This window comes from Coenobita brevimanus, chromosome 107 (assembly GCF_032717465.1).
Source record: "Coenobita brevimanus isolate Jiangsu-jjx chromosome 107, ASM3271746v2, whole genome shotgun sequence".
Lineage (NCBI taxonomy): Eukaryota > Metazoa > Arthropoda > Malacostraca > Decapoda > Coenobitidae > Coenobita > Coenobita brevimanus.
In genome coordinates this window covers 25193704-25211118 of record NC_137060.1, presented here as the reverse complement: position 1 = coordinate 25211118, position 17415 = coordinate 25193704, and the positions used below count along the sequence as shown (strand labels likewise).

Genomic DNA, 17415 nt, shown 5'->3' with positions numbered 1-17415 from the left:
GTTGTGTCTTATTGGCCTTCCTTCCTAGTTTTTCTATTTCTTCCTTTTGCAAGTGCATCTGCCTCTTTATTTCATCAATTTCATTTTTGAAAGCCATTTCTAGTTTGTTTACACGTTCAACCAGTCTATTGTGGGTCTCTGCTTCAACCAGTTCTTGGTAGAAATCATCATTTTGCTTTTTACTTTTATCCCTTTTCTTTTCCAAATTTGTTTTACTGAAGTATGTATCCATTTTGCAATACTTAAAGTGCAAAGCATATACTTACAATCTCCGTCTTGTTGTAAACAAACCTCAGAGATGACTCAGCGTATTCTTTCGTCTTGGTTCTATTTCCTGTTTTTACAAGTCTTGTTGAAACTTATTATTTTTTTCCTTTTTATAATGAACAATCATTTAGTCTAACCTGGTACTGAGCTTGACTCATACAAAGATACTATTTAGGTAATGCCACTGGCCGTGATTGGTACGGAGCGCCGGTGTCACACGTCCACCTAGCTTGGTTGATTATTAACACACACACACACACCATCTCAAGTGGTGTGTGTGTGTGTGTGTGTGTGTGTGTGCTTGTGTGTGTGCACATGCATGTATCACTGTCTGTCTGTGCTTTGGAAAAAGAGACTGGATGATGATGATGACCAAAATTTTCTACCTTCCACAGACAAAGTGCCGGGTGACGTGATCAAGAATGCCTTCCAGAACATGGAGGAGGAGGAGGCCATAGCGGAAGTCACCAAGGACTTTGAATTTGCCCGCAAACTGATCAAGGAGAAGAACCAGTTGCTCAACCCCAATGCCAAGTATGAAGGGTGCTGGCTGGCATTAACCCTTTGCCACCAGGATGTCATTTTGATTTTATTTGTACTGCCTCCAGATCATTTTATTCAGCTTATGGAAAACCTCTTTTGGGTAGAGGACTATAATTTTTTCAAACTAACTTAGCTCAGATTTTATGAATTATGGCTTGGATGACGATGATGACGATGATGATTATACAAGGATATAGCCATAGCCCACAATCTGTTCACCATCTCAAGTGGTACAATGCTTTAACCACCACATAAGGAATGCTTACACCAAAACATTATAATATCACTGGTTAGAATGTAACTCGATACAAAAATAGTACATAGACGGTAGTCTTCTGTCAAGGTTCTGTGGCAGATAATGAAGAACCTGCAAGTCAGTCAGTTAACTGATCACATGCAGCATACATTAGAAGTGCATTTTCGATGCCATGACTCAGACTTAATGTTACTTTGGATGGTACAACTTTATAGTAATTCTTCCCTATACCTTCCCTGCCACTTCCAATAAATTTATGCCACAATAATTCTTGCATTCACTTTGCTCACCTGTGTTTTTGTACAGGGATGCAATAACAGCCTTTTTCCACTCTGCCAGCACAGTATCACTCATCCATACCTTCCTACATATCTTCAACAAGCACTTTATTCCACTCTTTGCACTACATTTAATAATCTCTACATACATCTCATGAACCCCAGCTACTTTCCCATTTTTCAGCTGCATCACAGCGTTCTTCACCTGTGCGAGTGTCACATTTCCAGGCACTGTATTCCTTCTTTGTACACCCCCAAAACCAGTCATGTTTATAGTTGCTCTACTCTCACCATTCCCATTCATCAGGCTTTCAAAATATTCTTTCCATCTGGTCCTTACTTCATCCCCATGTGTTAATGATCAACCACTTACATCCTTCGCACTTTCACATTTTTTTCTGCTTTCACGTCTACATTTCTGCACCTCTTTCCAGAATAACTTCCTATTTTCAGAGTAATTTGCATTCATTTTTCCTCCTAGATTATCATTTACCTCCTTCGTTTTCCACTTCACTGGTCTCTTTTATGTGCTTCTTGCTCTCAATATATTTGTCATACACACAATACTGTGTGTGTGTGTATGAGTAAGAGAGAACGTAGATTGAAAGATACTGATGATGTCACTCTCTCCAACAGTCCGGAGGAGCAGCAGGATAAGAAGGCAGTGGTGGGGAACCAGCCCAACCAGATGAACGACAAGCCACCACAGACCTTCCCCAATACCAACAACAACAGCCCCAACCCTACTCCTGCTCCCACACCCAACCACAACCCAAATCCCAACCCTAACAGCAACATGAACCCAGCAAACTTTCCAGGACCTGGAGGCTTCCCATTGGGGCTTCCAGGTGGTCCTCCTCCAAATTTCCCTGGGGGCCTTCCACAGAATTTTGGCCCACTACGAGGGAACTTCGGGGGGCCTAATGATTCTATGTTTGCACGTGGGGCTATGCGTGGGGGTTGGCCAAATAGAGGGGTGCCCAGAGGGGGTATGGGCTTGGGGATAGGAGGCCCACGGTTCCCACAAAACGAGGCACAGCACCAACAGCCTCTGCAGGGCTTTGACAATAACTGGCAAAACAAGAACAACATGAACAATGGAACAGAGATGGATGAGCGTGGTGGCCCTGGCTGGATGATGCGTGGCGGTGGGGGAGGTCGAGGCAGCCGGGGAGGAGGGCGGGGTGGGTTCAACGAGTTCTTCAATGAGGGGCAGAACAACTGGGGCCGTAGCAACAATAACTGGCAGGGGAACCAAGAACAGGATGAGCACAACAAGAAAGTGGGTGGGGGTGACTGGCAGCAAGACGGAGGTGGTGGCAATATGTGGGGCAAGGGTGGGGGAAACTTTCTGGGTGGGAACCAGGAGGGTGGCTGGAATAAGGATGAGGAGTTTGGAGGGGGACGGGGTGGGGGAGGGGGCTGGAAAGGGAAGGGAAGGGGTTTCCGAGGAGGAGGTGGGGGTGATTTCCAGCAAGGCGGTAGGGGCGGAAAGGGTGATTTCCAAAGAGGGAGAGGGAGGGGGGACTTCCAGCGAGGTAGGGGTTGGGGGGGACCACAGCGGGGGAGGGGTCGAGGTGGAGAGGGAGGAGGGGGTGGAAGAGGAGGGGGAGGTGGGGGTTGGGATAACTTTCAGTAGGTGTATATGACCTTTGTACATATATATATTTTTCCTTAATATTTTTTTTTATCAGTGAGTTGGGTGTTTGATTCAACATGACGTTTTTATCTGAAGATGTTACTGTGTTTTCGCAGTTACTCTGCCGATCATTGACTCATTAATTTATGGTTGTTTTTGAAAAACGGGGAGTTTGGGTAAGGCACTTGAGAGTCATGACCATATTTTAAAATCAGTGCACCAAGGTGTAGGGAAGCTCCTAATGTTTGATAGTTTCGAAACTTCTGTGACGTTTAAGCATTGTTAGGCTGTAATCCACCTCACTGAACTCAGTCAGCAACAAGGTAGAGAGATAAAACTTTCTTTTCCCTTTCTTACATTTCAATAATGACATCAGAAACTGGAGATTTGCCTTCCCCTTGGTGATTCAGATTTGTCATATACTCATTGACAGAAGAGTCATAACTCTCCTTCCTCAGCAATCTGTCTTGCATATTACTTCATGATATCCGCTAGTATAATACTGATTTCAGCTATGGTGATATTAAAAAGATATAAATAATTACAGGAGAATATCAGGTATAATATGCAGAATATACTTCTTAAGAAGAGATGCTGTGAGGTTTCCTCTGCTAGTGAGAAGATGGCCATTAATAATACATCTGTGTATCTTGTCTGTGCTACTACTGGCTCACAAGACAAATGAGGAGTAAAGAGCCGACTGTTGTGGTTGGAAGAAATGACGGTTCAGGTCAGAGTAATGTTTGACAACATATTTTTTTAATGCTCCCCTAACTGTAATTCTACTTGATTCACTACAGTTTGGCCTGAAATTGCTCTCTCTCCATCTTGAATACTGGGCTGCAACAAGAGGTTAACACATAGTGCTAGTCACAAAGAAGTGCTGTGGGAAGGATGCAGAGCTATAGTACTGTGTTGTCTTATTCTGCCATTAAGCTACAGAAAATAAGTAGCCAAAGGACAAAAAACTTTGCCAGTTTAAGCTGTACAAACTAAAACTTGTCTATGAAACTGATATTGTCAAGTGCTATCATACGTTGTCACTGAAAACTGTGCATAGAAATTTCATCCCGATAGTAAGAAATAATGATAAAAACTTGTGTTGATATGGGTGAGGCAACATTGACTTCCACATTTTTTGGTGTTCAAAATATTGGCATTATTATTTGAGTACTTTGAGTGAATCCAAGAGGCCTAGCATTTTAACTGTTATGGTGTTTTATACAATTTTTTTTTTTTTTTTTCTAAGAAGCTGTTGCAGTTAACATGAATGGAATCACAATTTAACCCATTCAGCCTGAGGACATCATTTTAATTTCTCTCTTGCTACCTCCATGTAATTTTTTTCACCTTAGGAGAAGCTTCTGGTAGTGAATTGGTTAATGAAGGCTGCATGTAACTCTTTCAGTTTGTTGAGTCACTCCCAGGTTATATGAAATTTGTTGATAGCAAGAATAAAATTAAAAACAGTCCTAGGGATGAGGTGGTTAAGAAAACTGTATATGCATTGTCGGTCATGTTGTATTTTATGCAGTATCTAAGGATAGAGTCTGACCCTTTCACTGCAATGAAGTATTTTTATATTTTAGTCTTGCTATCTCTGGACAATACTGGTCAGCTTAAGAGAGACTTTTCACACTAGAGGACTCAGATAAAACCTCTGTTGTTGTTTTTGTTGTTGCTTAACTGCAGTCTGTCGGGCATATCAGACCCGATGACCACAGGTAAGCAACTGTTTCTGTGCGGCTTTCCTACAGGTACTGTATAGTACAACATCATGTAGGGAACCAGCATCCCCTTGTGGTAGACAGTGTCTCACCTGGGCTGAACCGAGGTCCATCTCCATGTCAGGTTGCAGATAATGTGAGATTTGGCTCTTGGGTGGATTCTGCAGCTGCCCTACCCAGGGTACACAGCATGGCCATGTGTGGGCTCCTCGTCGGCCCGAAAGTCTCAATAACTCTTGCACTATTTAGACTCCCTTGATCTGAATAAACTGATCTGGTTCTAGCAAGAATGATAAGAATGAATGAAAAACATCATTGTTGTGGAGAGGTTAGAGAACTTAATATATACACTGAGCCATCACCTAAACAGCTTAATTCATATAATGTTTGATGCCATTTTTTATTTTTTTTACTTGTTGAAAGTAATTTAAATGGGGCCACAATCTAATAAGGCCAGATCACATGATGTTTTTGTATCGTGTGTGTGTGTGTGTGTGTGTGTGTGTGTGTGTGTGTTGAGCATCAATGGAAGAGTCATACTGTTATTGTCCTTGGAGGATCTTTAGCACCTCTTCCATAACCCCGTCAGAGGATGTAATTTTTTGCTTTATTTTTGCCACTGGTAGACAAAATTACTTAGCATGGGGGGGGGGTTGCATTTTGAGCTGAAGAGGTCAGATAGTTTTTTCAATAACCCCTTCAGTACAGGAGATTCCTTAGCTGATGAAAATTTCTTGGAGGAAGCAATAATTAACCAATAAAAGGCATAATCTGATTCAAGGGTTTAATGGCTGGTTTGCATATTACACCTTTGTATTCTCTTGTATGGCATTTCTTTTTTCTCTATTATTAATCCATTATTTATTTATTTTTTATTGTCTTAGAATTTATGGGGTGGTTAAGAATTTACTGCTCATATAATGTCACTCAAAGGTAAGTCCTAATCATACTGAGCCTGGGAATGTCTTGTTCATTTTATTCTTGCTGTCTTCTGACTATTTTAGAATAGACCTTAAAAGCTAGGGGAGTTAGATACATCCTTAAATAAACATTTTCCCTGTGACAGTTGTTTGGTGAGTTGAATAAAATCGTCTGATGGCAGCGAGATTAAACTAAATGATATGTCCCAGATTGAAAGGGTTAAATGTGTGGAGTGAATAGCCTAGCCTTGGGCCCCAGCACTCTAGGTGCAATAGCACAGGATTGTGTGGTGGGTAGGTAGATGGACCATAACATAAATACAGTAATATACAAGAGAATATTAATGTGCTAGATACAGAAATAAATTTCCAAGGAAGAGGTGCTAGGGAGTTTAGTTGTACAGCCTTATATACAGTATGGATGTTACACAAATATGACCTAAAGTAACCCGGAAAACCACATACTTATCCCTGACCATGACATAGAAGGGGGGGAAAAGTATCATATATGGCTTTCATTGCCAGGTTCATTTTGTGTAGTGTCCATAAATAAGGGTGCATGACTGAACTGAATAATTACTGCCTCCATTACTAATTATAATATCAGCCAAGAGATAATGTGTATTGAGATCCCAATTCTGAGAGACTTTGTTCGTTGAATTTAATGTAAGACTGTCGTGTGTGGTATGTCACTAGCTGTACTGGATGTCACAAACCCAAACATTCCTCTCATAGCCAGACTTCACATGCACCCTTAACCACATGGCTACCATGGTGTCTTATATTTTTTTCTTGCTATGATCAGAAAATTTAACTCAAGTGAGGAGGGGCATTTTGAACATGGAAGACTAAAATATCCTAATGTATCCTGAATGAAATCGGTATCTAGGGCACACATTTAACACTAGATGTATGTGTGCCTTGAGTCTTGGGCTCAAAACTCAGGCTGTATTTGACACTAAAAGTGGGTATTGATACTGTAGTGCATCCATTCATAATTGTTTGCAGATAGTATGTTTGTACCTTACTGGTTCATACAGATGACACATAAAGACTTGAATGCTCTCAAACACAGCCATTACAATTTGCAGTAACTCCAGCTTTACAAGAGGTCTCCTCTAAGTTGAATAAAATCCCTGGTGGTAACAAGAATTAAAAAAGTAAAAAGTCACCAGATTCAAGGGGTTAAACTGCTCATCATCATTAAAACATGTACAAATCCACCCATTCATATCCATTACATTATTAGTTATTAGTATTACTATTTTCTTTTACCTCTCTCTCTCATGCATTAGAAAAATTGTACAGGCAGTAACTACTGTAGCTCAGAGCAATACTGGAATATTTTTGTTGGTGTAGCAGAGAGAGATCCACATTGGTGCAGGGAGTAAGGATGGACACAGGACTGAATTCTCAAGCATATTTACAACTAGTTCCCTGTTGCAACAATGATTAGTTATTTTTGTTGGAAGGACAAGGAGAGAAGTGTACAGAAGTTTCTCATAACCTTTGTTCTTCCAATAAACACAAGCCCTATGTTGTGATTGGAAGTTTTATTATTTGTTTCTGTAGGAAGGACAAGGAGAGGAGGGCACAGAAACCTCATATATCTTTTGTTCTTACAGGAAAAACAGATTCTAGTTGTGATAGGGAATTGACCTTAAGTTTGTTTGTGAATCTGAGTCCTGTTCTCTGCCATGGTACTGAAACACTGCTCTCAAAAATGGAATGAAGGAATGTCTTGGAAAACAGAAGTGAAATGAATGACTTTGTCTAAAGATGGATTGGGGTGGAATGATACACTGTACTCAGAAAATGGGGTAAAGGTGGAATGAGAAACTTTCCCTAGAAGATGGATTTTTGTGGAATGAAACACTGCTCTTGGAAAACGATTAGAAGCGAAAGGAAGTACTGTATAACTGAAAGGATTTTGCTCAAGAAGTAGCTGTTTTTTCAGAAGGTAAAGGCGAGAAAGACAGGCATATGTGAGGTGGAAGGTGATCAAAGTTTCAGTATATTCAAAACAGATCAGCCTTGAAGAATGTATGAAGAAAGTAGAAGATCTGAAGAGAAAAAAGAAGTACAGAACAGGTGGATTAGATAATGGAGCTTGCCAAGAAAATTTAAATTGTGGGACTGAAGTTGTCAAGAAAACTTAGTGTGGAACTGTGTAATAGCATACACATTGAATAATTTTTTAAAATGTATATATTGAAGATCAGGCTGAATTTTGTATATGATAGAAAAGAGCATTTGTTGATTGTTTATGTAAAGTAGATAAGACTTAATGGTAAATAAGTGGTAGGAAGACAGTGGAAGGTAAATGAAGTTCCAAAAATAACAAATGAAGTTTCAGATATTGCAACTGAACTACTGCATATGCAGCCATTAATTAGAATGACCTTATCAGACCCATACACATTTTTAAAGGCAACATTGAGCTGGCTTCTTTTATGTTGTTGATATAAGTACAGTATAATGGGCAGTCACTTACATCACAGAGTTATAGAAGGTCATGGTCTCAGATCAGAAATGCAGATCTAGAAATGAGGTTGGTAAGTGGAGTGTTTATAATAAATCCTCATTACCATATAAGTTTCCTTTATGTAAATGTATATTATGTCATAAATTACACTGGCATTGCTTATTAAAAATTCATTGTTTCCTGTAAAGTAGATTTGTTGGTTTGCCTAGTTTAGAGTGCCACTTGTATAGAAAAAGTTATGATATTCTGGAACACATGCCTGAATTGTTATAAGAACTGAGTGTATTATTGAAGGTGTCTTGTTGAACAGTGGTACCATGTTGATAAATAGGGTTGAAAGATGCATATCTGAGAATAACTTTTTAGCTAAATGCAAGCAGATTGTAATGAAAATTTAGTCTATCTATAGCCAGAGACCACACTACCATAAAGGGTGGCTGTTTGCCTTTGAGTTAGTTATTTTACAGGGAGGGGCACTAACCTTCTGCCAACCCACATGTTGACAAGTAGGAAACGTGTATGGGTTGGTTATATTGTTACCACCCAGCGTTGTAAATGGTATTCTGGCTTACAGGAAATCATTAGGCTTGTCATTCAGTTTAAAGCCACCTGAAAAGGAAAGAAGAGTAATAAAAAAATGACAGGAAAGATAAGAGCAATAGGAAGAGTGGAGGGCAGATATGGAAAAAGAATGACAAGTGAAGGAAGAAATAGACAGCACCACATCAGGTGAGTGGAGGAGGTGAGATATTGTAGTTGTTTACACAGAGATTTCCTGATGGTGTTTAACCCTTCACTATGATGATGGATTTTTTTTTTTTCCCAACTTTCCTTCTTGTTATATCCTGACAGTTTTATTTAGTTTAGAAGTGATGTTCTATATTGGAGGGCTTAGGCAGAATCCTTGTTAATCCTTCCACTGAAATTGATGGATGAAAGTGTTTTGCAGTGACAAGAGTGAAATGTAAATGTCAGTATTCCATCCATCCAATCATTGCCAGATTCCATAACCCCGTAAGGGGTGGCCATTTGACTTTGAGTTACAGTATTTGTTTTACGGGGAGGGGCACTAACCCTCCACCAACCCACTTGTTGACATGTAGGGAGCATGTATGGCTTGGTTATATGGTTACCACCCTGCGTTGTAAATGGTAGAGGCATATTACTTCAGCCTGAGGATGAAATTATTGTTCTATTTCCAGTGCTACCGTATGATCTTATTTCATTTAGGAGGCAGCCTAATAGTGAAGGAAGTACTTGGGTTAATGAAGGCTATATCTTACCCCTCCCACTTGAAACGTCTCCCCAAAGCTGAGTGAAATCATCGTGAGTAATACAGTAATAACCTAAAAAAGATGTCACAGGATTGAAGGGGTAAAGTAAGAGGTGTAAACTGATGTCGTAAAATAGGTGGCCAATGGGGAGGCAGTTGTTTCAGTACTGTGGCTTTTGTTAATATTTCTTGCAGTTAGGAAGATGTAGTAACTCAAATTATTTCTCTAATAAATACTTGACATGCTCACTTGTGTGTTTTTTTTTTAATTGTGTATTGATGTGTGAATGAGTGTCATTCATTTCACTGAGCAGGCTATTAATAGTTCTCCTTAATTCCTGCTTTCTCTTTCATTGTTTTCTTGACCCTTCCTCACTATCATAGGGGTAGTAAAAAGGTTTGATGATGAGGATGAGGGTGATGTTGATGTAAACTGTTCCCTTAAAAGTTGCTTTTTCTAATGAGAGTGTAGCAGAGAGTAATGTTTTGGTTTTAAAAGCAGTGAAGTTCTGGAGTGTGTAGTGAGGCTTAGTGGTCAGGAAATGGAGAATATGAGAGCCTTCAAGTTAGTAGCATAGATTTATTCTGATTCCTGAGGAGGATGACTTCTGAGACTAAAGAGTACCTAGATGTAGTGAGAAAAGAAGGCCAGTGCTGTGGGAAGTGGTCAGATACACTTTCTGATGTTACAATATATGCTGCATTTTCAGTTTTCTCGCATATTCACTGCAAAGAATCCTGAAAGTAACTCTATGCTTAACTTTGCATTTTTTTGGACTGTAGGAGGGATGATTATATGGAATATCCCCCTCCTGATCCACTTGCAGGGGAATGTAATCCCCCAACCCCTCCAGGATCTACCCCAATGCTTCGAGTACTGTATCTGGGCAGTTCTTTTCGTGGTCCCAGGCTTATGTGAAAGAACCCAGTGGACTGCAGGCTGAAGATGCACTCAGTCTGCAGTCCACCATACTCCTTTTGGAGGACAAGGGGAGTTGGGGGACATTTGTTCATCCAAACAGTGGAGGTGCCCAGTTATGTAAAAAGCACAGGAGGGAAGGAGGGTTGCAGGTACATTGAGAATGATGACAAGGAAGAGGGAGGAAAGCATGGAAGTAAATAAGTCTGTAAACAGTACAGCAGTATTGTGAAGTCCACACTAGCCTATGAAAAAGGTTTGACATTGCAGGAATGACATAAATCAAGCGCAAAAGGAGTGGAAATCAGTTATCTAAAGAAGCATGTTGAGTCACATGGAGAGACAGACAGATGAAGTTTGGGAGCACTGTGGGATTTGGTGTGGATGTGCATGAAAGTTTGGAGGAATACCCTGAGATGGTCTGGCCAGGTGGAGCAAATGCAGAGTGAGAGATTGACATTAAGAACGTATGTGAATGAGGTGAGGGGAGATATGATGAGAGAGGGTTGGATGATGGTTTGGAAGGACGGAGTGGAGAGGTAAACCGGTGAAAGTAGTGTGGGATGGAGAGAGGGACACCTCCCTGATGGTAAAGAAGAGCGACACAACTGACGCTCAGGAATTTTAATTTCTTTATGGCCACTCCCTCCAGGATTAAGGCGTCTGATTTTAAGCAGAGAGACAGACAGAGTTAAATGAGACATGCAGTAAGCATGTCTTGTTCAGTGGGTAGGGAAGAATAAGCTTAAATTCTATTGATGCATAGAGAATGCATTGTACTCGGTTGGTGAAAGTAAAGTAACAGTCAATCCCTATTATCCCCTTCGAGCTGAAGGCTAGGTTACCTTTGATGGTATTAAATGAACGTTTCCCTTGTAGAGCAACATCGGGCAAATAAAACCTGTCATGACCGCAAATTTTATTTATTAACATATTCGCCTCCAATAAATGTGCCAGTCAGACTGTACGCTGAGTACTTGCTGACTTGTATACTAGAGCGACAATTTGCGCGACAAAATTACTTAGAAGAATAGGGAGCTTACCTTGTCCTTTTTTTTTTTTTTTTTTTTTTTTTAGACAGCAAAAGAAAAACCTTCGAAGTTAACAGATATATTTCCAATTATCCTATAAGTTTATTGAAAAGAAAAATTAAATTCAGTAGGGAAAAATGTTTTACTTCCGTAGTTGGCGTGGTGATACACTGTTTACAGTCAAACTTAAGCAACGTGCTGTCAGTCCGGACCGTCTTCACCGCTCGTTAAGTCTGCAAGTATTCTGTTTTGTCCAGTGAGTTATTTAATTTAGTCTTGAACATTAGAAGAACTAGGATGAAGAACCTAACAGTTTTGGGAAGTCACAGACCTACTGTATATGTTTATCCTTGATATCATCACTGAAGCCGTTTTACCTTCACAGCTCAGATTAAAACTACAGCAGCCTTCCTTAGCCGTACACCGATAAGCGTGTTTGTTCATGGCCATCAGCTGAGTTGCCTGATTTCGCGTTTTGAAGTTGGGTAGTATCCTTTTTAATCAATCTGTGTAATAAAGCCACGCTGTGATCGGGTGATGGACAGACAACACGCAGTCCTTTTAATGGATCGGAGATTCTTGAGCGTAACGTAGCCAAAATAAGGTTTCAGTATGGCCTCTGACGAAATTGTAGCCATATTGAAAATTCCATTAACGTTAAGGCAGTTACAGGGCCTTTGCTTAAGTAAATTACATGAGGCTTCAAATACCTGGCCCTGACAGGGAGTACGTCCCGTGACCCCCCTTTTCCCCACCAAAGCATTCTTAGGCCGTACAACCTAAGTGGGGGCTCTGCACCCAAACCTTTCTCCCTACGGTAACAGAACAGTAAGCAGCCCACAGGTTTGTAATGGAGGAAGTTAATAGAAAATGCACACCAGCGACGTTGTCAGCAAACGTTGCACAGGTTTTGTTAACGGGTGACATGTCGGTGCCATATTGCCCGTTAGAAGTATCGGGATAAATGTTTCTGATGTTTTTGTAGTGGAAATTGACATCCACGTAGGCATCACAGAAGGCTTTCGTGTATTTTCAAGCTCATGGTTAACAGGAGAGTTCTTGCTTTGAAATAATTCCTCCCTTTTTTTTTTTTTTTTTTTTTTTTTTTTTTGCAGTACAGTAAGAATCTTTTTTTAATAAAAAAATTTCCTTGTTTTGTGGGAAGTGGCTCGAGTGGGGTGACATTTTCATTTGAGCACCGCGGCGAAGTTCCTCACGACCCCTAGCAAAGCTTAAGCTTTGATTCACAAGAACAGATATAACGTACCTTATATTTTTCGCTTGGTAACCATGTACAGCAAAACAACAACAACAACAACAACAAAAGTTAAGAGAGGGCTTGATCATAAGGTAGGGAGTTGGTCATGTATATGTGCATGTAATATATTACCGGTATGTATGTACAGTATGTATATATAATGTAAGGAGGGAGGCAGGTAGGCAGGGGACAGTGGCGTAGCTAGTGGTAGCAGATTGCCCCTCCTGAGATTTTTTTGTGACATTTGTTACATATTATAATTGAGAGAGAGAGAGAGAGAGAGAGAGAGAGAGAGAGAGTCATATATGCAATACTAAAAAAAAAAAAAAAAAATTATAGTTTGGTTTTTAAGTTTGGTTACATTTTTCAGAGTGCGAGGACGTCAAGTACAGCGTCACTGCATCAAGAGGTAAAGCCTCGCTCTTCCATTTTGACCCTCCATCCTTCCTTTACGTATGATTTTGTGTAGGCTAGTTATCTAGGAGTTGTAGATAATTACCTTGTTTATGTGATTCTCCTCTGAAATCTTTGTCGAGACTGCACCAGCAAAGGGAAAATGTTTATTTTTACTAAAGCAAAGGGTTTAGAAGGGATACGCAGTCAGGAAATACTTAGTAAACGTGTAAGAAAATAAAAAGACAAGGAAAGGGGATTCAAACTATAGCTAGATATTATGTAAGTTTAATGTCACTGAATCATATCAAGGCGCCGCGCCGGTGCGTTGGTACTCAAGGTCAAAGGGTTAACGCAACATCAGTTAGCTATATACTGTTCGTCAGCATAGACCCGTATACGGATGTCCTTTTTTTTTTTATTTCAAAGATCAAAAATTATCAGCGCCATCTTGAATTCTGAATTGTATAGGCTAGCACTAAGATAAACGCTGGTCACGTAGAGGTGCTGTGGAAGGGACGTAATACATACCAGAAGTATTGTCTCCTGCCTCTGATCTGTTTGAAATAAACTGGAAAAAGAGGAAAATTTGGGCCAAGTTAAGGTGAAAAAAGTATAGCACTCGGGCTGAAGAAGCAAGGGACAACCAAAACATTAAAGTATGGATGTAACTCGCCAGTAAACATGCCGGTCCTGGCAAATATTGGATAAATTGAGGGGGCCTTTGCATCGCCCACCCTCTGAAAATTCCTGTAATCGCCATTGACAAGAAAATAGGTAGAAAGGTAAAGTAGGTAGGCAGGTAGCCTACTTTGTGGGTAGGTAGTTAGGAAGAGAACCGTATATACTGTATGTGTATGTCTGTATATATGTATGTACATTATCTGCTGTCACTGTTATGATCAGAACAACAATATGCTTTTTATTTCACCCAGGCAAGTTTTATTCAGTTGAGGGAGGATATTAGAATCAAGGAGCGACTACTGCCGAAGTTATTGTTTGGCACAGTCTTGGCAGTAAATGTAGTCTCAACTAACTATAGACGGCCTTACCGTGCTGAGCGTGTTATATAAGAGCCCGAAACAGGATTTTAAATACGTAATAAAATGCAGACTGGACAGAGAGAGAGAGAATGCAGTGGAGCGTTTGTTGGTCAGTAAGGAAGGAGGATGTTAAGAGAGAGTAGTGCAGCGAGTCAGTAAGGAGATGAGGATGTCTCCTCGAGAGTATGGTCTGTTTGTTAGCAAGGAATATGGTGTCTGCTTGAGAAAGAGAGGGTTCTCAGACGGAGAGCGAGAGAGAGAGAGAATCTGAACTCCCTTATAAAATAAATCATATCACGCCAAGAGTTTGCCCTTGAATAACTACAGCATATGACCAAATTGTCCTGCGAAATGATTTGCAGTTTTATTGTTCATAAAATTTGTTAAACACGTACGGGAAAAAATGTAGAATCCAAATATCAATCTCGGTAAAGAGATAATAATAGGAATTACGCGCGCCCTGAATATTTTTAGGAGGCTTGTAGTTGAGTCAGTTAAACATCTCAGACTCAGTTGCCCGCTGGAGGTCGATGCGGCTGGTTGTTCCGTGTACTTTTTTAATGCCTGACGGAAAAATTGCTCCCTCTCTCTTGCAACCAACAGTTAACTGTGTGACTCTCGATGGGTTTTAGTAGATGATAAAGGTGCCACAGAGCCACAACTGCCCCCGAAGGTAAGGAAAATGTTGCTGCGTTTATCTATCGTGTGTGTGTGTGTGTGTGTGTGTGTGTGTGTGTGTGTTTAGGGGGTGCAAGGACCTTAGATAATTCTAAATATTTCTCCGATGTGTGTGAAGGTCCTAGTTCTTTTCGACCTCGAGTCCTGACAGTGTTCCTATACGCTTACTACAGGACGCTGAATGAAGCCTTTGATCTTGACTAGCACCCCTCATCTTGAGCAGTGGATGCCTTTAATTCTGTGAGCATTCCTCTCCCGTTTCTGCTCACATATTTAATGTTTTATGACCATATGAGAAAATAGCACCGTGCCGTAAAATCACGGGTGTTAAGCACGTCCATAGACTTTATACGGCCTCACGTAGAATATTTCAACACCGTTTGCGATCCACAGGTAGCTAAGAGGTCTCATGATGTAGATAGATAAACTTATAGATGGTAGATAGAGCTAACTTCAGTCCGGCGAGGTATTTTTAATTTTACTCTTGCTACCTTCAGGTGATTTGACCGTATGTATAGATAAATACAGGATCTCAGCTCCATTCGGATGAAGCATTTTAAATTTTACTTAGAACCTTTAGACATTTTATATAGCCAGGGAGAGACTTCGAACTAGAGGGGTTAGATATGGAAACAGAAGTAATCAAAATTTTCAAATATAACGAGGTGATCCATGTATAATATTTCACTTCCAGTCCGTTGGGCTGTTTTTCGTGTGTTTGGGGGCGTCTCAGTCAGCATCATGAGTAGTCTACCTGCCCTGCATCATTTATACATTTGCTACTCCCATCTTGAATGTTTAGGTTGTAACATTAGTTAAACACAAGAATATTATGCCGTCTAACTCGACCTAAAACTGTTCTTTCTCTCTCTCTCTCTCTCTCTCTCTCTCTCTCTCTCTCTCTCTGAATTGTAACATTAGATTAACACAAGAATAGGATGCTTGTCATGAAGAAGTGCCATGGAGAGAATGTAAAGCCGCAGCGTTGTTTTATCCCTGCCAACAAGCTCTGCTGCAAAGGGACGAAAATCAGGGCCAGGTTAAGGTGAAAGAACTATACACCCCTAGCATCCTCTGAATTACACACTCGTAACGTCCTCTAAACTACACACTTGTAACATCGTCTAAGCTACACACTCTTAACATCCTCTAAACTACTCGTACACACTCGTAACGTCCTACAAACGACACATTTGTAACATCCTCTGAACTACTCATACACATTCGTATCATCCTATAAACTACACCCTCAAATCATCCTCTAAACAGCATACTCGTAAGATTCTCTGAACTACACACTCGTAACATCCTCCAACCTACACACTCGTAACATCCTCAAAACTACACACTCGTAACATCCTCTAAACTGCACACTCGTAACATCCTCTAAGCTACACACTCGTAACATCCTCCAAACTACACACTCGTAACATCCTCTAAACTACACACTCGTAACATCCTTTAAACTACACATTCGTTAATATCCTCAGAACTAAGTACAGTGCACACTTTTAACATCTATAAATGTGGGTAACGAGCCACTGTAATATGCTATAATGGGTACGGCCATCGGATCCATGCTGCTGCTGCTACTTACTTATTTCAGTGGAGGGATAATTATTTACTTCCATACAGTGTTCCTATGTGGAGGGATGGCAGTTTACTTGTTTATTTCAAAGTGGAGTGGTGGCTATTTGTCAGAGTAGTGGAATGGCTATTATATTTGACTCATTTATTTCAGAGTGAAGGCAGCTGGGGAGCCATGGACAGCAACGGGTTGGATGAGGTGTTTGAGGCTATTGGTCTGGGATGCTGGCAGGTGCCTTACATTGCCCTTTGCCTCACTGGTCAGTACCCTACATAACTTGATCAACTGCAACTCATCTCAGCTAGACTCAGCCTGATTTAACTTTACTCATCTCAGCTAGATTCAACCTGATCTAACTCAACCCATCTCATCTAGACTCGATCTAACTCATCTCCACTAGACTCATATCTGCTCGACTTGACTCAGCTCATCCCACCCAGCTCACTTCAGTAGCTCAGCTTAACCCACACACTTGTACAGTCTTCAGCTGTAGCAAAACTGAAGCCATATATATAAACTGCGTATCTCAAGTGGTGTGTAAAAAAGCTAATCTTATGCAGCTGACAAACACTTCATGATCGATATGGAGTGAATGTAGTACAGAATGTCTCATAGTGGTATGTAATGCTCCAATACTGCTCCACTAGTTGATACTGACATCTTGTGTGTTGTCGGGATGGTGCAGTCAGTGTTACCAGTGTCTGCCCTGCATCATTTAATCATTTCTTACTCCCACTGCCACAACCACATCCACACTACCCAACTGAGCCATCCTTGCAACACAAAGTTATTGTCACTGAGTTTCTGTTTATGGGCTGCCCTGTATTAAAGTACAGGGACATGGGTAGGTTAGCTCACACAGTAGTTCATTCACCTTAACTTGAAGGTTATGGTTCCACATCCTTTCCATAGCATTTCTTTGTGACAATTGTCTAATTCAGCATGAAGAGACAACAGAGTCAAGTGAAATTGAACAAAGAATACGGTGTAAACTGGGGCAGCTAGCAGATTAGCATGTGAAGCTACTTGTCTTGTGATAATGGCCCGTAAAGCCATTTTGCCAGAATTAACAGCCTGTAAAGCTGACTTGCCAGTACTGTATCCTCAGTTTACCACT

At 40.6% G+C, this 17415-nt stretch overlaps 1 protein-coding gene across 1 annotated transcript in view; it reads left to right on the top strand.

Annotated features, from left to right (window-relative positions):
* The window catches only part of Wdr33 (WD repeat domain 33), a 67421-nt gene that overhangs the window by 39050 nt on the left and 10956 nt on the right, over window positions 1–17415 (top strand). The window contains exons 13-17 of the mRNA XM_080285669.1: window positions 663–801; window positions 1981–2078; window positions 2193–2979; window positions 4741–4891; window positions 16452–16557. Coding sequence (XP_080141795.1) covers window positions 663–801; window positions 1981–2078; window positions 2193–2979; window positions 4741–4891; window positions 16452–16557 — 1281 coding nt within the window. The remainder of the gene's footprint in view (window positions 1–662; window positions 802–1980; window positions 2079–2192; window positions 2980–4740; window positions 4892–16451; window positions 16558–17415) is intronic.